The 23,764-nt window shown below is 36.3% G+C and overlaps 1 protein-coding gene across 1 annotated transcript; it reads right to left on the bottom strand.

The window, feature by feature from the left end:
- Window positions 1–199: 199 nt before the first annotated feature.
- On the bottom strand, window positions 200–23,361 carry ARABIDILLO-1. Its single transcript, XM_039030863.2, has 12 exons — window positions 20,999–23,361; window positions 20,656–20,814; window positions 20,483–20,563; window positions 20,182–20,313; window positions 6,199–6,326; window positions 5,294–5,381; window positions 2,793–2,887; window positions 2,147–2,210; window positions 1,834–2,009; window positions 1,518–1,739; window positions 1,058–1,142; window positions 200–956 (listed from the first exon to the last, which is right to left on the bottom strand). The coding sequence occupies exons 1-12, from the start codon at window positions 22,346–22,348 to the stop codon at window positions 780–782; spliced, it is 2,757 nt and encodes a 918-aa protein (XP_038886791.1). The 5' UTR covers window positions 22,349–23,361; the 3' UTR covers window positions 200–779.
- Window positions 23,362–23,764: the final 403 nt, after the last annotated feature.

Genomic DNA, 23,764 nt, shown 5'->3' on the forward strand with positions numbered 1-23,764 from the left:
AAACCTAAGTGAGAATCCAATAAGGTTCTTCTCTGCAGAGTTCAGCCATAAAGTGAACTATAGTTGGACAACAGTTACATTCATGTAATGAAAGATCATAATCAAAATCTTTAAAATATGTTTTTGCAAGTAATGTTTTAGTTAATACCTTTTAACAATGTGGACATACTTGGTTTGAAACCCAGATTTTGCATCTCAGTTCATTCAAATCATCACCATTTATTAAACAACTTGACCCTCAACTGGATAAACATTAAATTAAATGAAGTTTGATAGCTAAACATCCTTAATTTATCTTCAACCAGTCCAACTGCAAAAATGAGAGCTAAACATTGTACAATCTTTAGCATATTTAGAACTTCTATCATTACAGGGAAAATACCATCAGGATCAATATTAACAACCAAAACAAAATGGCTAACCCAAAAGAAGAGAAAAAAAAGGTTTCAAGGTAATGTGCTTCTTATCAACTCCCTGCATAAAGTACCATCAGTATATATAAATTCTGATAGAATGCAGACTGCAAGTACACGAAGAAAATGCTTCGAAAACGACCTTTTGACGCTTCTGATAAAGGTAATAGACCAGGAAGTAACAGTGAAGCTGAGAAGTCGAACCATATAGTTTGTGTACTACTTGGCATCAGAAACTCGGTATATGATTAATGGGGGCATTTACAAGAGCGCCTGGTTCGGGCATGCCATGCAGCTCATTTAAGCTCCATGAGTTGAGTTGAACAAGAACTCACCTTCAGTCGCAGATTTATGTTGAATTTGTCTTTAAAGGGAAGATTCAATGCTGTGGTGCTCTAGATTTCTAAGAACAATTCTAGCGAAGATTTTCGCTTGTAATGGGGCAGTTGCTGCTGCAGCTGCAGTACGCAGGGCTCTTGATGCTCCTGCATTCTGCATAAGGCTTGCATGGTGTAAGGCATGTCGACCCCCCGGGATAGTAAACTGCATATGGAAGAATACATGTATTGAAGAAAATTTGTGCCAGAACTCAAGGGTGGCTTATAAAATCAGGAAAAACACTGAACTTCAATCCGTGCACTTGCCTGTAGAAGAGCAAATGCTGCACATGCTTTTAGTGTAGGTGATGGATTTCGAAGCATTGCAACAAATCTTCCAATTTCAGCTCCACTAACAGTTATGAAAAATTAAGACATTCGAAAACAAGAGTAAGATCAATAAAACTTTTAAGAAAAAATTTCCTTGCTTCACAACCAACATTCCTCCCTGACAAGCATTCTTGCATACAAGAAGCAAACAGCTAAAAGTACATTGAATATTTTGTAAAAGAATTTAAAGGAAAATTTTAATCGATTTTCTAAAGAAACATAAGCATAACTAGAATGGACATCCATCATATGCTGAAGGGAAAGAGCAGGCAATGCAAATTTTGTTATCAACAACAAAGTTCAGCTGAAGACAATTGACTACCCAACATCCATAGGCATAAAAAACGTGAGCATGCTAAATTGAATGGGCATGAGAATACAAGAGGTTCGAGTGAACCTGCATCGCAGATGGCCCGCTTCTTGAATACGAGCTCGTTCTGTTACTTGCACCAATGCTGCAGGCGCCAAGGATGCAGCAGCAGAGGCAAACGCTTGTGGATCAGAAAATGTCTGGACAAATGCTTCAATGTTCTTTAATGCCATCCTTCTAGCCCCATCTAAGCTCACACTCTTGGAAATGCCTTCTGATGAGCTTCCTGGCAAGGCACATTCATCCATTCTGCAAAAGGTTGAAGATCTAAACGTAAGTTATTTTTCTATTAAGACAAATGAAGGCAACATGTCTGTGGATCTAGTGAAGTCATTCCATGTACCTCCCATCAAACATGTAAGCCAATGCCAGAGCAGCCATGAAGCGTGCCATTTTTGATACTGATGCATAACAAAGATGAACTAGGGCTGGAACACCGCCTTCCTCCACTATACGAAGGGCATTACCGGGGTTAAATGCAAGATTCCAAAGAGCTCCAGCCGCAGTTTCATGAACATCCTGTTGAAAATAAATAACGTTAAATAGTTCAGTGTATAAATGGTAAATATGCAGTTCAGTTGAACATTCACACATATTTCACTATCAAATTTGAGTGCTCCTTATCAAGAAACTCGAGAATAATTTGAAATCCTTACTTCAGCATCTGAACGTGCCAAAGCAATTAATGGTGCAACGCCCCCTTGCTGACCAATAGCAATGCTAAAAAAACCCAAAAGGAAAAAGGTTAGTTGAACCTGGCCTTCACGTAGAAAAATATCATCAGTGAAAGTAATGTAAAAGAAGAAAAAGTAACTGAATGGCAGGGATAGGATAGTATTACTTCAAATCAAAACCTTTAGAAGCAAAACTATGGACAGATTTTTCTAAAGAGAAGACATTATTTCTTAAACGACAATGATACCCTACATTAAGTAATTAATCAACTCCTATCATTGTCTTCCAAACTACCAAACAGAGATCCTTGCAAAGGAAAAAAGACAATTTCCCATATCTGATTCTGAACTAGCTAGACATTCATAATCAAGAAAGTCTTCAAGCCAATTTTCCATAAATTCTTTACCACGGGAATGATACTAAAAATACAAGGCATATCCTATAGAAACCCTCTACGTCACCAGCACACTTCATAGTGACTAGTTGACTAATGCATTCATCCCCCCTAAGGTTTTTTTTTTTTTTAAATATAAGAATCTTTGTTGCAGTAAGATTAACAAATCTTATTGGCTTGCTACCCTCTGCAATATATTAGGTGATACCATCTCCGAACCCCAAATTTTATACCTGTTGGCTTCAGAAACTGACAATCCCCACAAAGCTCCAGCAGCCCGTTCCTGAAGACCCGGGGATGCATTTGAACAAGATTGTGCTAGAGCAACCTAAAATTATAAATAAATAAATAAATAAAAATGTACATGCAAACGATGGGTGAGCTTATCATCATATAACATATTCCAGTCAAGTATATTATCCTACTTTTCTTATATTTTGAAATGGTTCATATCTTGATTGGAAAAATAGTATTTATGGGCATAGACAGTTGGAAAAACAATACACTATAATCTATGTTGACTTCAATTAAGAGAACAGAGAAGTTTCCTTTTCAAAAAAAAAATAATAAGAAGAAGAAGAAGAAAACAGAGAATAATGATGAGAGGCTTTCAGGTTTTATTGCATTCCTAATATCCATATTAACCTTGCTTATAAAAGGGTGAACCCTCAACTTTGGACTTTTAATTCATTTCCATCTTCGGTGCTTCTGAGCTGGTGAGGTCAAAGCTACTATAAGGTTAGTGGCTACCATAAGCATTAACTCTTCTAACTTTGCATGCCAGAATTGACTTTAGAGGGGGCAGGTCATTTGGAGAACAGTAAGCGTGAGCCACAAGCATAATAGAAAGGTTAGAGCCCACATATATGAGGAATGTGTTTTTAAGCCTCCACCAAAACAATACATCCTCTGCAAAAAAAAAATAATTCAGAGGACCATCGCCAACTTCTGCTTCTCCATCACTGCTTTCTTCTCATAGTATCTAGAATAGTTTCTATTACCTCACCTATATGAGCTCTGAGACCAAAGATAGGGTTGAGGAATTTTTTTAAGGAGGAAAACACTTGATAGCTCACAGCTCCTTCCTTCAACAGTAAGAAAGATTTTATGGCAAAAATGATTCTTTGCCACTTCTTAGATCCTTTAGTTGGAAGCATAGTATGCTTCTTCCTTCAATAATAGTGAGTTGATCACGGAGTTCTCCTCCAGCTGCCGTTCCAGTGGAAAGGGAGATCTGGATGAGAGAAATGATAGAACCCAAACACTTGAGCTTAACAAAAGCATGTCTACTTGACATTACTCAAAGCATCTCTCGCTGTCTCCTCTAGGTTTTTCTAATGGAGGTCACTTTTCAATCAAAATAAAGGAAAAAGAAAAATAATTCATTTGATATCAAATGCACAAAACTCTGACTAGAAATAGACAATAAAATTATTCCATTTCAAACTCTTCGTTCCAGCTTTTATTCCCAAGATTCTACCCGCTAACTCTAAGGGCTTATCCATTTCCCATGCAAATTAGACTGTGGTAGGGTAAGATTTTCGGTTTAGAAGGAGTTTTGAAGAGAAAGAGGTGGAGGTGGAGGAATGGGCTCAACTGATGTAGCCTAAAGGGATAAAAATGAGAGAAATCTCTAATAATCAAAGTTTTTATCATGAATCAAAATTCAAAAGTTACGAATACAAGAAAACAATTCTTCTATTTATAGAGAATTGTTATGCAGACTAATCCTAATCCTAATTAATCAAAGAAACTAATCCTAATAAACCAAGGAAACAAATCCTAATCCTAATCAAATAAAGATTCAACAAGATACCCTAATTTACTCTAATCCTACTACATCAATAGATTTTGACTCACGGGAAGCTTAGCCCCACAAAGGAGAATTCCTAACATCTGCTTGAACCTGAACTGGTTTGATCTGTGTAAGGCTAGCAGAGAGGAGTTGAGGCAACTGAGAAAATCTTCGGAATGTTCATGGTTAGCCGGTGCTTCCATATTCTTATCCAAAAAGAAAGCTGGTGCTTCCATATTAATTGCCCAGAGGCCATGTTCCAGCTGATTTGTGGGGTAGATCTCAAAGGCAAAGCAAAGACTTTGTGGCTAAATGAGGCAGGCAGCTCTGTTGTGAAAATTTTGGTTTGAAAGAAATAATAGGACAATCCACGGAGAAGAGAGTAGCTTTGAGTCATTTTCGGAGTGTGAGAATTTTTGCTTCGAGTTGGTGTGCTCTCAAGTGACTTTTGTAGTTTCTCCTTTTCTTCAAATTTATGCCAACTGGGAAGCTTTTTGTACTTCCCTCGTCTCCTTTTCGTATCTTCCCTTATTGATAATGAAACTATTGTTTCTTATCAAAAAATAAAATCTAATGCATACATAATAAAAGAAGATACGTATTCCACTGTAGAAGGAAAATTTCTCCATTTAGAGTTAAACGGAGTACGAATTCCAAACCTTTTTCTTCGTGTGAAGTTTACCAAAAACTAAATGTAATCTCATCTAATCATCAAAGCTTACACCACATGAAGAATGACTTTTTTAAAATCTCATGCAGGCAAAAATTCAACAGTGTGAGATACATCCAGTCAACCTCTACAATAATGAGTCTGGGTGATTCACCAGCAGGTAGATAAGGCTGGATTCTTTTCATTCCTTATTTGATTCAGACATTCTACATGAGTCCGATCAGCTTTTACAATAATGAATAATTTAAGGAAAATGTTAAGGATCTTACCAATGCCTCAACACCACCTGCAGCTGCAATTGCTTCTCTATTTCTGTCATCAAATGATAAATTCCATAGGGCACCAGCCGCCTCTTGCCTATTCCATGAGATAAAAATAATATGTTGGATTAAAACTTAATTATGTACTTTATCCAAGATTCACAGTTTCTCACACCGAGAGTATCCATACAGCTGAAAGATACAGAAGACCCACCTTATGAACATTTTATTTCAGTACAAATGTTAAAAGGTTTTTGTCCTAATTTCGGTAAAATTAAATACCTACAATTTAGGAGAATTTCCCACAAATATAAGTTTAACTGAAGTTCTCTCAGTAATCCTTTACTCTCAGCAAAATCAATACTTAAACTTACCAGACGACCTGGATTTATTCCCTTAGCGTATGTGATAGAAACTTAAATAAGACTCAAAAGAATATTATTCATTAACCTCCAAAAGTGTTTACAGCCAGCTTAAATAGGGATTTTAACGGCATGACAGGTTAAAACTAACAATCAACTAAAAAACATACATAAATACAGACTCTCAAGAATCAAATACAATGAGCCTTAAAACTAAAACTAAATTCAAAGATCCTAAAGATTGCCCAAGAATGGAACAAAATGATCCTAAAAATACCAAAGAAAGTCGAAAAACATCCAGAAAGATTGATTGAGACTTAAAAGATTTGCATCAGCATGTGTAACATCCATGGTGAAAATGAATAGAATTTATTATTTAGATGTCATTTCATCCTCTAGCAGGTTATGCTATAGTCTATTTTCAACATTTTTGGCATCTGAGGGCGTAAAGACAAAATGAAAAAAAGTTTGAACAAAGATTGGATGATATTCTACGCATAAATAGTAAAACCAACAATAATAAAGAAACATATTAAATCATTGCAAAACTACCTGACACCTTCATGAGGAGAATGTGTAAGTTGGACAAGTGCTTCAAGTGCACCCGCCTCCTGTCCAACAGCAGAGTTATTTGTATTGCTATCCCCATGGGCAGCTAAATTAGCCAATGCTCGAGCAGCCTGCACAATTTCAAATTGTTCAATTTTTCACTTGAAACTTGTGCAGATTTAGACTTTTTTTTTTTTTTTGCTTGTGAGCAGTTCATTCCTGACAGCTGAAAAGGGTTCATGACAAATAAAAGTAGCAACAAATATATGAGCCATATTAATATTATAATAATACATAGTGACAGATAATGCACTTACATACCAATATTTGAGCACAAGAAAGTCTACCATCATTATCTCAAAGAGAAAAAAAGAGGGAAGTTTCCACCGGCATTTTATATCCAGGTATTAATTGACTTGTGTGAGCTGTCAAGGTCAAGGACACCCATAATTATTGAAAAAGTATTAGTGGCTATTGAATAAGTCAAAGGGAGAAAGCCTAGTGCCACAAAACACAATCCCACTATCTTCATCTCTGTGATGCCATGATTCTACTTCAACCATGGCTAGACATTAAGCGACTCTACCCCAAAGACTGTCATCTCAAATCACTTTTATAGGAAACAATGCTTTCATTGAAACTAACAAAAAAAGTGTTGACAAACAACTATTGCCTCAGCCTCAGAACCCTTTGCTAACATAAACAAGAGAAACAGCCGCCAAAATTGTTGTTGCTGCAGTCACTATGGTGAAGAAGTTCTTCTTCCGTTCCTCTGCTTGTTGCTTCATTTCTTCCACCATTTTCTCCTTGTTTGTGAAAGATATTTTTATTGCATCCAAATGTTCGACAAAGGGCTGTACTTCTTCTATAAACTTGTGCTCAGAAAAAGCCTCTTCCACTTCTCCCTTCTCATAACCACCAGTATCACAAACATTCAAACAAGTTTCCTTCAAAAATGCCAATGCTTTCTCTGAATTAGCAATAGCTTAATTGACCATAGTTTTCAGTTCATCAATTCTACTATGGCATCTAACAAGCTTTTCTCCATCAAATCCCTTTCCCCGACCAAGATATCCACCCGCCTCTCCATCTCCTTCTTGACAGAGTGAATCGTCATCTTGTGCAATATTTGCTTTACCTAGTTCATTCGTGGCTTCTTCAATCCTCCTCTCCTTGGCTTCGAGTAACAAATGCAGCTTCTCAACACGTATTTTCTCATGTCATTACCAAACTCTTTTTGGCATCATTCCTCTCTAATGAAACTTCATCTAAAGCCTTTCAGTCTATAATTCCTCATTTCTTGCTTTCCGGTAGGGGTGGAAACGGCTCGGCTCGGCTCAACTCAACTCGGTTCGGTTTGGTGGTCAAACTGAAACGAACCGAATTTTCTAATATGTGAAACTAAACCAAACCGATTTATTGGTTCAAACTTCCGCATTGGTTTCAACTTCGGTTTTGGCATTTTAAAAAAATCTGTTATATATTTTTTTTAATTAAAAAACGGTTCGGTTCGGTTTGGTTTAAAATTCGGTTTTGTTCTTTAAATTAAAAGCGGTTCAATTTTAAATTCGATTTTACTCTTTTTTTAAATATCTAAATAAATAAATAAAGATATATATATATATATATATATATATATATATATATTAGTTAAAAACGGTTCGGTTTGGTTTCAAATTCGGTTTTTGAAATTGAAAACCCAACCGAACCAAATTAATTCGGTTTCAAATTTTCTTCAAACCTGGCCGAACCGCATTTTTCGGTTTCAGTTTGGTTCGGTTCGGTTTTTAGAAATGATTCGGTTTATGCAGTTTGAATAGTCACCCTTATTTCCCGGCATCACTCAGCTTGGTCATAGAAGTAGCTTTTTTTGATTTACTTGATTCCTTTTGCAAGTCTTCAATGATATTCATGCTTCCATTTTTGCCTCCATTTCAATTTCAAAAACCCCTTAACCTGGAAGGGCAGGAACAGAGAGGCTCAGTGAATCAAAGAACAATAGTCCCTACAACAAGCAAGAAAAATCCTAAACTCCTCCAAAACTGATCCATAAGCGAAGAAGCAAACTGACATCTCCAAATTATAAAGTGTCGATAGAGAATGCACCAGTTTGTGCCCAAAAGAAAGTAGTGATGAAGGAAGTCTCCAAAAGTGATCCATAAGCGAAGAAGCAAACTGACATCTCCAAATTATAAAGTGTTGATAGAGAATGCACCAGTTTGTGCCCAAAAGAAAGTAGTGATGAAGGAAGTCTCCCCACAAATACCAACTACAATCTTGTATCTATGATTTAGTTAATGTCTTTAAATAGTTAGCTTAAGTCTTTGTAACCGGCTGAACAGGTTACAAGTTATAAATTAACCAATCTAACTGGTCACCATTAAAGTTGTATAAATAGGCTCTTTAGCCATCATTTTGATCATTATTAATAAAATCATCTCAAGGTTTCTTGGAACTACTCCATTAATTGGTATCAGAGCGTTTTATATCCAACACGCATTCTTCCTTCGAATCACCTTCAACATGGAAGCAGAAGCCTCCTCTTCGATCAAGGCCTTGGAGAACCGAGTGACCTCAGTAGAAACAGCCGTGAATGACATCAAGACTAAATTGGGAGACCTACGGATGATGTTGGCTCAAAATTCTGCAGTGTTTAGACATTCAAAATCCAAAGGAGTCACATGACTTGCAAGTCCAAGACAACCGAAAGAACAAGGAAGTTCTGCAAATCAATGAAACTATCCAAGAACGAGTTCCATTTGAAGCTACTCGACAGAACATTGACCAAATTGAGGCAAGATTTTGAGAAAGCGTCCAAGAATCAGGTTCGAAACAACGTGGTACTTCAATTTGTGCATCCAGTAAGTTGTAGAAAATCTTACTCAAAAAGTTAGAAAGATTTCAAATGTTGCAGCTCCAAATAATACAATGCCTATTCAAGAACAACACCATAACCATCTGCGCAATCAAGAACAACACGACAATCCAATCTGCAGCCAAGAACGTGGGGATTTTCATCAAGATTTTCATGGGTGTGATCAACAAAATAGCCAAGAAATTCAAAGGCAACTTCAAGATTTTCAGCAAAAGAAAGAAAATAACCAACAAGTCTTACCAAGAAACCAAGAAAATAACCAACAAGTTCTTCTAAGAAATCAAGAACCAGCAAGAAAACCTCGAGGAGATTTCAACATAGTAGTTTTAATGCCTAATCCTATTACATACCTTCTTCAAGTCCCAAATTATCCACAAATAAGACCAATTTCACAACATTTGATGTGCTTAGATTATGACTCATCCGAAGAAGAAGAATACCATAGTCCTCCCCATTTATCCTCCAAGAGTTCAAACTCATCATCATGTAGAAAATCCTTTATTCCAAAGGCAACTTCCTCCCATTCAACCGCAAAGACGTGTGATTAAGATTATATTCAAGATTGGCAAGATCAACCATATTGGAGGCAAGAAACCGACTACAAAATGATAATCAATATTCCAACATAGAATGGGAAGATGAACATTGAGATCTTTTTAGATTGGATAAAAAATGTGGAAAATTTCTTCGATTACTTGGAACCCTGGAAAACAATAAGGTTAAACTAGTTTCTTTGAAACTAAAGAGTGAAGCATCGGCTTGGTGGGATCAAATCCAAGGCAATCGATGTGCTTATGGAAAAATAACTATAATTAGCTGGCCAAAAATGTTCTTTTATTTGATTAGCGATATTGCCTTGATCGATGGGTACTCGCACACCTACAACCCTTGAAGTCTCAATGAACTTGATGGAAATTTTATGTTTTGGATTTTTTTTTCCATAATATTTTTGTTTTTGATGTAGGAGGTTTGTTCGGCCATACTCCGTTGTACAAGTTTATTTTATTTCTTAATTGTTTCATTTTGTTTTTCTTCTTTTTAAAACTCAAGGACGGTTTTTTATGGGGAGGGATAGAATATGATGTAGGGGAATTGGGATAGTTTAGTAAATTCAAGATTAGTTACCCTAACCCACATGTAATTCTCTATAAATAGAGAATCTCTCTCTTGTATTGATTAGATTTTGATAATTAATAAAAACTTTAGCTCCAAGATTCTTCAAGATTTCTCCGAGACTCTTTAATCTTCACCATCGTTACTGCCTTGAACCTCAAAGCGGAACCACATCTGAATCCATACAAGGTCAATTGGATTACAAAGAAGGGAGAAATAGCTATCAAGGAGATCTAGATACTCCATAGGCAGCCTTTACCAAGATCAAATTGTATGCGACGTTCTCGAAATGGACGTATGCCACATTCTTTTGGGACGCCCGTGGCAATACGACAATAAAGCATTCCACAACAGACGAGACAACACATATGAATTCATTTGGATGGTAAGAAGGTTGTCCTCCTCCCTCTTGGTAAGAAACAACTTTTCCTCATATCTTCGAGTAAAGCTCTTTTACATTCAAAAGAACAATCTCTCTTAGCATTTGTAGTTAAACAAGATCCTTTTGAATCACCTAACATTGCCAATTTAGATCCACATGTCTCTAACTTGCTCAAAGCTTTCCCCTCGCTCTAAAGAACCTAAACAATTACCTCCCCTACAAAATATCCAACATCACATAGATTTGATCGTGGGTAGTACCTAACAAACTTGCCCCATTATCATATGAGCCCTAAGAAATATGAAGCACTACACACTCAAATACATAGTCTCTTAGAGAAAGGGCACATACAACCTAGCCTTAGCCCATGTGTCGTGCCAGCTTTACTTGCACCCAGAAAAGATGGCTCTTGGCAACTTTGTCTAGATAGTAGGGCAACTAACAAAATCACTATTAAATACAAGTTCCCTATCCCACGATTATCGGATTGATTAGATTAATTAGGACTTAGGAGGAGCATCCATCTTTTCCATAATAGATCTAAGAAGTGGATATCACCAAATACGAAGACCTAGAGAAGAATGGAAAACAACATTTAAAACGAATGAAGGACTTTTAGAATGGTTAGTCTAGTCATGCGTTTTGATCTCTTAAATGCTCCAACACCTTTATGCGCATAATGAACCAAATCTTGCTCCCTTGGATAAATTTGTAGTAGTATACTTGGATGATATTTTAATTTACAGTAGCACTCTGATAGACCTCCCATATTTAGGCGGTATGAAAGAAGGGCCAATAAGAAGAATGGGGAGAAGGGCACAAATATAAATGTGGAAGAGAATAAAATTAGTTAGAATGGGGACCACCAAATCTATAACAAATTCGGTTAGTAAAGGGGGAATTCTGTTAGTAGAGAGAGATGACTATTTGCTATAAACATAGGAGGGTAGAAGCACAGGGGGTATGAATCATTTTATTGTAGAAACTGAGCTTGCTAAGCTTGTAATCAGGAGGGGGGTCTCGACCTTCCTAGGCTATTTGAGCCAAAACAGTAAATATATAATTGAGACTCTATCACACTCACGAAGCACACATTGAACATTTATGTACTATCTTTCAAGTGCTAAAAGAAAATGCTTTGTATATTAACTTTTTTTTAAAAAAAGAAAAATGTTCTTTTCTTCAAAACCAGCTTTATTTTTTAGGATTCCTAATTAGTTCAAGCAGAGTTGGAGTAGACCCAAGGATATTGAAGCTATTCTATAGTGGCCACAACCTAAATTCGTAAAACAAATTTAGAGCTTCTTAGGATTAGCATCATTCTATAGAAAAATTATTAAAACCTTTAGTACTTGCTAGCCCATTAACTACATGTTTAAAAGTTAAAATACCTTTCACTTGGAGGGATGAACAAACTAATAGCTTCATAGAACTCAAAAAAGCATCAAGTACAACTCCAGTCCTAGGATTTCCAGATTTCCTAAAACCTTTTGAAGTTCCTGTAGATGCATCTAGCATAGGGATAGGAGCTGTACTTAGTCAAGATAAACACCCATCGAGTTCTTTAGTGAAAAACTAAGCATCTCTAGGCAAAAATGGTCAACCTATGAACAAGAACTCTATTCCTTAGTTCGAGCACTAAAACAATGGGAACATTACCTACTTGGAAAAGAATTTATTTTATTAACTAACCATTTTTCTTTAAAATTTTTGCAATCTCAAAAATTTATCAGTCGCATGCATGCTAAATGGATACAATTTCTTCAAAGGTTCGACTTTGTCATCAAACATACTACAGTTAACACTAACAAAGTGTCTGATGCACTAAGTCGTAAAGGTACACTTCTAACTCTACTTAAAGGAGAAATTATAACTTTTAATCATACAATTGACTTATACCCTATTGACCCCGATTTCAAAGACATTTCGTATGCTTGTTCTTATCACCTTTCAACTAATGATTTTCACATTTTTTATGGATTTCTTTTTAAAAATGACACACTATGTATCCTACACACTTCACTTAGAAATTTGCTTTTAAAAGAAGCCCATTTGGGTGGTCTCGCAAGAAACTTTGGTAGAGATAAGATTTTAGCACTTCTTTCCTCAAAATTCTATTGGCCTCAATTGAAAAAAGATGTTTTATATGACAAACTTCTAAGGGCTCTAGCTCAAACCAAGGACTCTACTCTCCATTACCTATACCAATAATATTTGGGAAGACCTCTCCATGGATTTTGTCCTTGGTTTACCAAGAACTCAACGAGGATATGACTCCATTTTGGTAGTTGTGGATAGATTTAGAAAAATGGCACATTTCTTAGCTTGTAAAAAGACTAATGATGCTTTGAATGTTGCAAATTTATTTTTTAGGGAAATTGTTCATCTACACAGAATTCCAAAGAGTATAGTTTCTAATCGAGATGTCAAATTCATGAGTTATTTTTAGCAACCTTTATGGAAAAGATTCAGCACTAACCTCCTGTTCAGTTCAACAAGTCATCCACAAATTGATGGACAAATAGAGGTTACAAATTGTACACTTGGAAACCTCCTATGTTGCTTGAGTGGAGACAAACCTCGTCAATGGGACTTATCACTTGCTCAGGCAGAATTTTCCTTCAATAACAAGATCAACCATTCAACTGGGAAATGCCCCTTCAAAATTGTCTACACACAAGTCCCAAAACTAACCTTAGATCTTGCAAACTTACCTACTACTATCGATCTAAGTGTTGAAGCAAGCATAATGGCTGAAAGAGTGATGAAGTACATGAGGAAGTTCGCCAACATTTAGAGAATGCTACTGCATCATACAAATCGAAGACAGATGAACATAAAAGACAAGTTGGTTTCAAAGTTGGAGACTTGGTTATGGTTCATTTAAAGAAGTCTAGACTGCCTACTCGTTTACATTCTAAGCTTACTAACAAGAAGATTGGTCCTTTCCCATCTTAGCCAAGTTTGGACCAAATGCATATCAAATCGACTTACCGCCTACCATGAAGATTAGTTCAACATTAATCTCTCATACATTTACCACTATCACCCATCAGATACATTTTAACTCACATAAACAAACTCAGGGATGAGTTTGATCCTTTCTCGAGCGGATGGAGTTAATGAAGGAAGTCTCCCTACAAGTACCAACTACAATCTTGTATCTATAATTTAGTCAATGTCTCTAAATTAGTTAGCTTAAGTCTTTGTAACCGACTAAACAGGTTACAAGTTATAAATTAACCAACCCAGCCAGTCACCATTAGAGTTGTATAAATAGGCTATTTAGCCATCACTTTGATCATTATTAATAAAATCATCTTGAAGTTTCTGAGAGTTACTCCATTAACTAGAAAGGATGAATGCCTCCGAATATGGTCCAACATGCTAGCCTCTTCAATTAAAACCTGTCACAAAAAGAATGACTTTTTTTTTTATTTAGATTTCCACCTTTCAAAGAGAGGAGTAAATTGAGGACTTAAGAGAGGTCTCTAAAAAGAAGAAAAATAAAGATTTATCGAAACACCCCCAGCCAAAAAATGGATATCCAACTCTCTCCTATCAAATTAAGAAATCCAACAAAGAGAGGAGATACACATTGTCATTTCTTAGATGTCTCCCTATTAATCAAAGGAAGCATTTAAAGAATCAATGCTCTCCAGTTGAGGTTGAACTCCAAGATGCTGTAGCTATTAAAATGGTTGGAGAGAATACACCATGATGAAGCAAAGGGGTTGATTAAATCTTATCCAATCGAGAACTTAAATGACATCCCTAATTATCCCTCGTCCTCTTTAGGATGCCAATTTTAGGGTTCTCCTTGGGTGATAACTCGAAGTACCAATCTTTTTGGAATCACGTGGTCAGAAAGGTGCAAAAGTGTTTGGTTTCTAGAGGAAGATCCTTCTTTTCCAAAGGAAGTAGATTAATTGTTATCCAATCGATCCATCCCTAATTATTTCTTGTCTTTGTTTTGGATGTTGGTTTTGGTGAGCAAAGCTACTGAGAAAATTATTAGGGATTTCTGTTAAAAAGGTTGATGGGGGAGAAGGTCCCATCTTGATACCTGAGATGTGGTTTTAAAACTATTACCCTTAGGAGGGTTAGGTATCAAGACGTTGATACTCCCTAGTTGAGGTGGCCAGGTGCACCTGTTGATCCCTTTATCTCGTCTTTTTGCACTATTATGTCTCCTTGTAATCTAAGCATTAGACTCTTTTCATTATATTAATAAAAAAAAAAAATTCCTTTTCAAAAAAAAAAGGATACTCCCTATTGAGGCTTTGCAACCAAAATGATTATGGGGTTCTTTTCATACCTATATGCTTTGAGACATAGGACTATTATGAGCAGATATGGCAATCACCCTTTAGTGTGTGGTACAATGTGCGGTCTTAAGGTTTGTCTAACAACCTCTAGTTAGTTATTTCTTCAAGTTTCCCTTTCTGCTCCTAGTGTAAGAAATGTAACGTTGGAGAACGCTCTAAGGTTTACTTATGGAAGGGTTGGTGGGTCGCAGAGTTTCCTCTATCACTTTTCCATCAAGGAACTTCACTTGATGAATTTTGTTTTGGCTTCCTCTAACCCTTTTTCCTCATGCTCCTTGGTTGTTGTTAGCCTCTATCTAATAGAGAAACTACAAAAGCGTTTATCTTACTTTTGATGCTTCACAACCTTTAGGTGCGCCCAAAGAGAAGAGATGTTAGATTATAGACTCCTAATCATTCATGAGGTTTCTCGTGTTATTCCTTCTATTCTTTTGTGTAACCTTGTTCCCACCATATGCCTATATCTTCTCCTCTTTTTGGAAGAATAAAATCCCCATAAGGTCAAATTATTTGTGTGGCAGGCTTTACACATAAGAACCAATACCTTGAATTGTATCCAAAGATGACTTTTTGTCGGGTTGGGCTTGTATTGGTGCATTCTGTGCACGGGGGAGGAGAAGGATATTAACCATATTTAATGGGCTGTCAATTTGCCCATTACTTATAAAGCAAATGTTTGAGTTTGTTACACTTATATTTGGCACATGGTAGGGAGTGTGGCACCATGATTAAGGAGGTGCTCTTGAATCTCCCATTTCAAGATAAAAGAAAAGTTTTATAGCAGTCTGGTTTCTTTGTTGTGTTGTGAACAATTTTGTTGCAAAGAAATAGGATAATGTTTAGAGAGGTTGAGAGGTGGACAGATTGACAGGATCCTAGGATTGATGTTTTTTATGATCGTCTATTGTCCGACCTTTTTGTAATTAAGAGCTTGCTTTGATCCCATAAATTGGAGTTTGGTTCTTTAGTTGGGATTTGGCCTTCTTTTTAGTGAACCTTTTTTTATATTCCCCCATACATTCTTTCATCTTCTCAATGAAATCTCAATTATTTATCCCAAGAAAAACATTCAGTAATGTTATATCCTTCTACAAGTTTCTACAAAATTTTCGGAAGGCATTGATTATGCAGATGAACAAAACAAAGTAGAGGGGAACGTCTTGTCTAGTCGATTTTGAAGCATCTAGAATGTGCCTTTGGACCTTCCATTAATTAGGATGAAGAAGTTGCAAGAAGAAAGGCATCCATAGATCCATTCTCTATTTCATCCCAAACCCCTATTATTATTCCATAAGGGCATTTAGAAAGAAACCAATCCACGTTGACATGAGCTTTTACATAGTTTATTTTAAGAAATAAGCCTTTTTTTGTGATTGTTAACGTACTCATCCATTGATTCTGCACCCAAATGGATAGTGTCTACTATTTGCCTCCTTCAACAGGAGCCATTGAGAGAAACTTGCAAAGTCCCTCGGTAAAAATATTACAGTGACCAATGACCTAGTCGAGACATGTGACTAGGCTAATGAATCAAGATTCTCCTTTCTAGGCTCAAACAAATATATGTTTCATCCGTCTTTCTCATTCAAAATACCTTGAATACTTTTATCAAAAATTGGAACACCTTAAACAAGTCAGTTGTATAGAGTGTCCAACTTTTTTCCCCGATTATCCAACAATGAAACCATCAAGTCCCTACAATTGAAGATTCCTTAAACTGAAAATAGCACCCATGATCACCTCCTCGAAGAGCATTTCATGCCAACAACTCCAAACAAAATCAAGAAGCGACATGGAATTGTAGTCTCGCTTCGCTACTTGCCTAGAGGGATTTACACATTAATCATAATTGCAAAAAGGATATACAAGGAATACAACAATTGGAGTAGCTGTGAAGTTCAAAAGCCTAAGAAACGTGAAAGGTTAACTTTGTCCTTTCCGATCAAAGTTTTCAACCGATAGCAAAAACCACTGAACCAAATAATCTAAGCTTTCCTTTTCATGGGAGAGTCAACAAAGATCAATTGCCAAAGTATTCTCAAGAAAAAATCACCTAAGATCAAAACCATTCACAAGAAACCATATAAACTATTAAACGACAATGAAAAAAAAGGATGATTAGTAACTTCCCGCTTTTCTAGTAAACAATGCACTCCGAGGAGAGACATCTAAAAGGTGCCTCTTTTAGGCCACTATCAATAAGGAATTTTAGGTATCTTTACCTCCAATTTCTCTTTGACATACCGAAGGATAAAACTATCTCATCTCCATCTACCTTGTTAAGTTGAACCACGGTTCTCTAACTCATAAGAAAACTTTTAAATGCATATTCTATTCCATTTACTATACACACACACACACACATACATACAAGTGTGTCAGTGTTGCCTATCTAGGAGAAGGTAAAAGGACAATAAAGGGCAATATGATAAACATACTTACAATAGTGTTATAATACTAATATTACCACTATGACAAAGGCATACGATCTTAAGCAACTAGTGAGAACCATCTAAGCCATCTCAATGATACCAAAAAGATGTTTTTTAATACCCAAAAGATGTCAACGAATGTAAGCATTGAAGTTCTCCCCAAGCATTGAAGTTCTCCCCATGGTCGTTTGAGGTGTTCATCGAAGCCTCGCCATGAGAAGATGCCCAAAAATGTAATAGTTAGAGTTAGCTAAATATCACTAATGTGGAGTTCGCCCAGTGTCAAAAGGTGATGATTCATCATTATTGTATTCTATCTCATAGATATTGTGCAAACCAATTATTTTTTCAAGTTCTAATTATATTGGCTCCAAATAAAGAATAAGGTGAACTAGTTGAGATGCCCGGGTACGCCTCTTGATCCTTAGGTTCTCTTTTGCTCTTTGTATATTGTACTTTGAGAATTAGTCTCTTTTCACTTTATTAATAAAGAGGCTCGTTTTCTTTTTAAAAAAATAATAAAGAATAAGATGAATCATAAACACTCTTGCCAGTGATTAATGTTGAAGATGTAAACCCCACCTGGAATTCCTAGGTGAAAAGGAAAAAGGAAAGAGAAATGAATTGGGCTGAAACCTCTAATCAGAAATAAGACGATAGAAAAGAAAATTATTTACAAGTTGGACCCAGATTCCATGCAAGGATGCACCCAAATTGATATCTTCTATAATAGTATAATACATCTATCTCTTTCCTTTCTTGAACTACTGAATAAAGATGGATTTTGCAACCACGGGCTATTTTCTTTTATCAATGAAAAACCAAACTTCCATAGAGAAAAAGTGAAAGAATACACATTAAAAAATAAAGCCTACAAAAAGCAACTTCATAAGTAAAATAGACATGGGTAATTACAAAAATGTCTTGTCACCAAAGGCCAAAGAGAATCATAGAATCTGATCAAACATCGATAAAAGATCTCTCCTACTTCTAAAGATTCTATTATTTCTCACTCCCAAGACCCTACATGATAGCACAAGCCTTAACCTCCCACAAAAATAATAATTTCTCACATAAAAGGTGAACGGAGAAAGAGTTCCTCCATCGTCTCCCTAAGAGCTAGAAAAGAAAAGGTCAAACGACTCCAAACAGCACCGACAAATTACATCAACAGAGAATATGATTGAGGCCCTCCCCCACCCATTCACAAAGAATACAACAAAGTGGCCCAACCAAAATAGGCCTCCGAGTCGAAATTTGATCCAAGGCAATTTGAAAACCGAAATTTGAAAACAAGGGTTTCAAAGAAAACAAAGTTTTATTTCATGTTTTCAGATATGTGTTTGGTAGCAGATTCAGAAATTAAATTTCAATTTAAACTAATTTTCAAAAATGATTGATAATAGATTTATAAACCATAAAACAAATTATAGTTATTCACTAAATATTAGGTTGAATATAAATTATCACTAATTAATTTATGAACTTATTTTAGGTTAGAAAAAAGAAATATAATATTTATTTTGTAATATCAAATAATATATAATATATTATATAATACATATTTTAGTTTTACAAAAATAATTAAGTTTATAATATGAAATATTTTATCATTTTTATCTTTACTAACATAATTCTGCATTTTAAAATTTGAAAATATAGATACACAGCGAACATAAAGATGTTCTTTTCAAAATTTGATTTTTCTTGATCACAAAATCCAAAAACAATTTTTCGAAAACATAATCCAAACTACCTACCAAACGCATGTTCACTGAGCTTAGGGAATCTAAAAACATAAAAGAAAATCCAAATCGCCTACCAAACAGGCCATAACCTTCTTCGGAAAGGTAATTCACCTGCCACAATAAGGAAGAGAAAATAAAACCACTCTACATGGGAGATACTGACCAAACACAAGAATAAAGAATTGTAGGAACAACCTTTGGACAGACAAGGACTCCAAAGGGCCAAAGGCAAACATCTCCCACGAAGGAGGTAAGGACCTCATGAAAAGAAGTGCTAAATAATGGTTCTTCCTCTTCTAGTTGCTAGGAACTAGAAATCTATAGAGTGAGAACGAATAGATTGACCCTTATGTTACACCAGGACGAGGTTAATATATAATTTTCCAAAGGTCTTTCATTCAATTCCATACCAATGATCAATTTGTTAAACACCTCATATTTGAGGTCCTCCGGTGACTAGAACCTTCCTTCATCTTGAAACACTTGTCGCTTAAACACCAAATCATCTCCCTACATCATTCAACTCTCCCTTACAAAATGTTTCTAAGGTAAGACAACAAATCATAAATATCAATGCCAAAAACTTTCTCCATCTACCAAAGAAGATTGAATTGAGATGGAATCATGGAAAAGGCACTAGAAATCACCTCACCAAAATCCATCGAATAGATCTTCTAATTGAACCCACTGACCTTCAAAAGAGAAGACATAGATGAAATGCCCTAAAAGCAAATTAATCAATGGAGTTCACACAATGAGCAAGATAGAATGTGAGAAAATCTTCCATTTTCTTATTCAAGCATCCTTTGCTGCATTCTAGAAGGGCAAATGAGCTAGAATTTGAAATTTAAATGTATAGCCATAGGCTAACGCAATGGTAATTAAAGGTTTACATAGCATTCATTGTAGGGAGTATAAATTCATGTCAAGATCAAGAATAATTTAGGAACATGCATATTTCAGAAGGAAAAGAACCAAAACTAAAGTTACTTCAACCAACAAGAAATGGAGCCCTCAATCTCATCTGAATAATCAAACTATGCAACTTTTAGGACCCAAATTTTTATTGACGAAAAAAAAAATCATTGTTATTCAACAGGGTGGTCACCTGTTCTTGCACTCCTTCAAACTTGCAGTTGCGAGCAAGCATCACCAAAGCATGCACGCCACCTGCTAAAGCAACTTCAGTACTACACCTATCATCGGCTGCCAAATTTGCTAGTGCACCAGCTGCACGTTCCTGAAAATACATGTAAAACAAAGTTAAAATCTGTGATTCCTGAGGAACTCAATTCATCACTTACAAAAGGGTAATGCTAAAGGAGAATAACGGAATGAAGATGAGATAGAAATAGAGTCGCCAGACACTCGTAGATATCCAAAACATATAATGAAGTGGTGACACTTACAAGAACTCCGTCACCACCAGAAGACCATTTAAATATCAAATCAACTAAAGCTCTTACTCCACCAGCCTCAGCAATCGCACCCTATTTTTAATTTAAAGAATCCATTATCAGAACTAGAGGTTAAGAGTCCAACAATGCTACTTCTGAGAAAAATACATATGCAGACAACAGACTTTGTGTTCCTCGCCAACAGAAAGATTCCACAATCCTCCAGCAGCCTCTTCTGCAACTAGCCTGTTCATGGATCTTGCAAGACCTGCAAGAATATCAATTCCACCTTCTTCGGCTACTGCCTTTGCAACATTAGCATTCACAGACAAGTTTGCTATGGCCTACAATCAAAGGAAAAGCATGTTAAAGCTATTTCGGCTCAAACCTATCAACTACAACTAATAGCATCGTAAATACAACGGGTACAAATATAATAGATATCTCAATTATCATCAAAATGGAATAAACCAAAAAAAGTTTTGTAATATACTTATATACCAGTTAGTATATCCACATGAAATTTACCTTTGCCACCTCAGACTGAAGCCCTTCTCTCCAAGACTTTGCCAAGTTTAGAAGGAGTCGTATTCCACCACGCCGCATAACTTCTTCTGCCCTTCCAGAGTCAATACTAGCATTTTCATCATCAATGATAACAAAAGTTGCAAGACCTGTTGCTGCCCTTTCTTGAACATCCTCTTGTAAGCTCTGCATCAAACTAAGTAACAAAGCTGCACCATGATTGAGCCAAAAATTATCCAGACCATGTTGATTGCTCTCAGCAATACGCAGAAGATTGTGAGATAAGATCCACTCAAGCCACATCATTATCTCGTCCAAACTCTTACTTTTATTCTTCAAATTCCTCCAATCTAACAACATGTTTTCCCCTTTCGTTGTAGTATCAGCAAATAAAGAAGCTATTTCCTTCACAACATCAGTGAAAAGGGCAAGCAACAATTTGCCTTTATATTTGCTGACAGTGAAGCCAGCGTCTTCTTCTAGAACTGAACAATTGAAGGCACACAAGACTTTTAAGCTTTGTGATGATGACATTAATCTTGATACAGCGACAGGACCGATATCAGTTCGTGACACATCTAAACCAACCAAGTTAGGTAGCTTATGCCACTGATGTGAAACAGCACCCCACTTCATATTTGAGGTCCCAGCAACTGAGAGAAAACGAACCGATGATACGTTTCCAAGGGCCATCTCATCTACATTCAGACAATCAATGAACCCAATATCAAGCAAATTAGGGCAATGCTTTGATAGAGCATTGAGAGCCTCTGCATTGACATCCCTAATTCCAGAAAGCCTAAGTTTTTTCAACTTATGACAACAAATAGCTATTGCTTTTATAGCATCGCTACTGATCCTTTCACAGAAATCTGGCCCAAGCTGGAGGCTTTCAAGTGCCTGGTGTCGAGCTGCAATGGCAGAAAGTGTAGCATCAGTAATTTTTCTACAGTAATCACCACTTATTTCACGCAAATCCTTTGCCAGAAGAAGAATTATTGCATCAGCAGACTCTGCCCCACGAAACCTGAGCTTCTGAAGACTCTTGCACCTAGAAGCAAGGGAAGCAGCCATTGCAGCATCAATTTTGTGCGCTCGAAGATCAAATGAAGTCCACAAGCATGAAGATAAACCAAGAAATCTCCATGTTCTACAAGTTGATGACAAGTTTGCCCGGTCACGATAATTCAGACAAGAGAAAAGCTGAATGACTGTATCATCAGGCAAACTAGTCCAATCTACAGTTTGTTTATTGTCCAAATCAGCAATCTCACTTTCAATTTCAGGGTAGCTTGGAAAAATCAGCTTCTCCTTCCCTTTTCTTGTCACCTTCCTCCTCACCCTCCGATTCATGTTCCAGCCAATCCCAGAAACCCAGATACCGCCACCCCAAACCTCAGGGAAATTTCGAGCAACACAAAAGAAACACAGGTATACACAAAACCATTCTTTTTCAACCCAAATTCCTAATTCCTTAAGGCGCTGAATGAGGGTATACAAACCGACGCGAACCCTATGCTATAGCTTCAAAACCCTAGTACTCCAAAGAAGGAAGTTATGATTGCGTAACAATTGATTGAAAACTCTTAATGTGAACCCAAAAAAAAAAAAAAAAAAACCCAAGTTTGTCGACAATGGGATGATGAAAAAAGAACAAAGAACAAAATTAATCTGCCTTGTGGATTGATTATAGGAAAGAAAATCGACGCCTCATTAAACCTGATAGTTCTTGCTATCTGGGTGCGCCGGTAAACCCTGAAATCTTCAACCTTTTAGAACAAATCACGACACATTCAATATGATTGATTGAAAAACGTGCCAATTGAGCACAGAATAGATGAAAAGGGAGCGTAGATGGCAAAGAGAGGAAGGGAGAGAGAGGAAGGACAGAGCTAAGAAAGGGTTGGAGAGAATTCAGGCAATGTTTTGACAAAGAGGAAGCTCAAACCCTCAGAGCATGTGTCCACCTCTCTCCCCTATTTTACTTTCTACTGTTGTGAACCAATTGACCACGGGCATATACATAGAGACAGAAACAGAATGAAAGAGAGAGGAAAAATGTGGTTTGGGAAGAAGGAGAAGAAGGAGAAGAAGAAGAAGCAGAAAGGGGGAACGGGGGAAAAGGGTTGGAGAAGAATTACAGCATTGAGATGAGAAAGAAGGTCAAAGAAATATGGTGTTAAGGAAGAAGAAGAATATCAACTCCACAACTAATCCGGAGAAGGAAGAGCACTCACCGTTCTCTTCTTTATATAAATATCATGTGTTTGATGCTGTCAATTCAATTGTATTTCTTTCTACCACATGGGTTTCCAGATTTTGAGTTCTCTTCTCTTGGGGCAGGCCACAACCTGCCCTTAACAATTAAATTTTCTCTCTCTGTTTTTCACCTTTTTAAAGAAAATTTTGTTGATTTACAAACCCAATTACTAATTTTTGGTGTTCAACATAAACAACACCATACCATGTAGATTAATATGTTAATTTAAAACCAACCAACAAGTTTTTAATACCTAATTGTGGTAGTGATTATTTGAATTACTTCCTTACAATATATGAACTAAATTGAAACTTTTAAAATGATAAATCATCATTTTAGTTTATTGTTTAGTTTGCTCAATTTTAACCGTTGATGTTTGAGAAGAAAAAATGGTACAAACCTTTTCATTTACCAACTATGATGTGATATGGTCTAAGTGAGTTTAATAATAACTGATATTGGCATTCCTCTCTAGAAGTCAAAGATTTAATCCCTCATCTCATTATCGT

This window comes from Benincasa hispida, chromosome 1, assembly GCF_027475165.1.
Source record: "Benincasa hispida cultivar pf3 chromosome 1, pf3_genome.v1.1, whole genome shotgun sequence".
Lineage (NCBI taxonomy): Eukaryota > Viridiplantae > Streptophyta > Magnoliopsida > Cucurbitales > Cucurbitaceae > Benincasa > Benincasa hispida.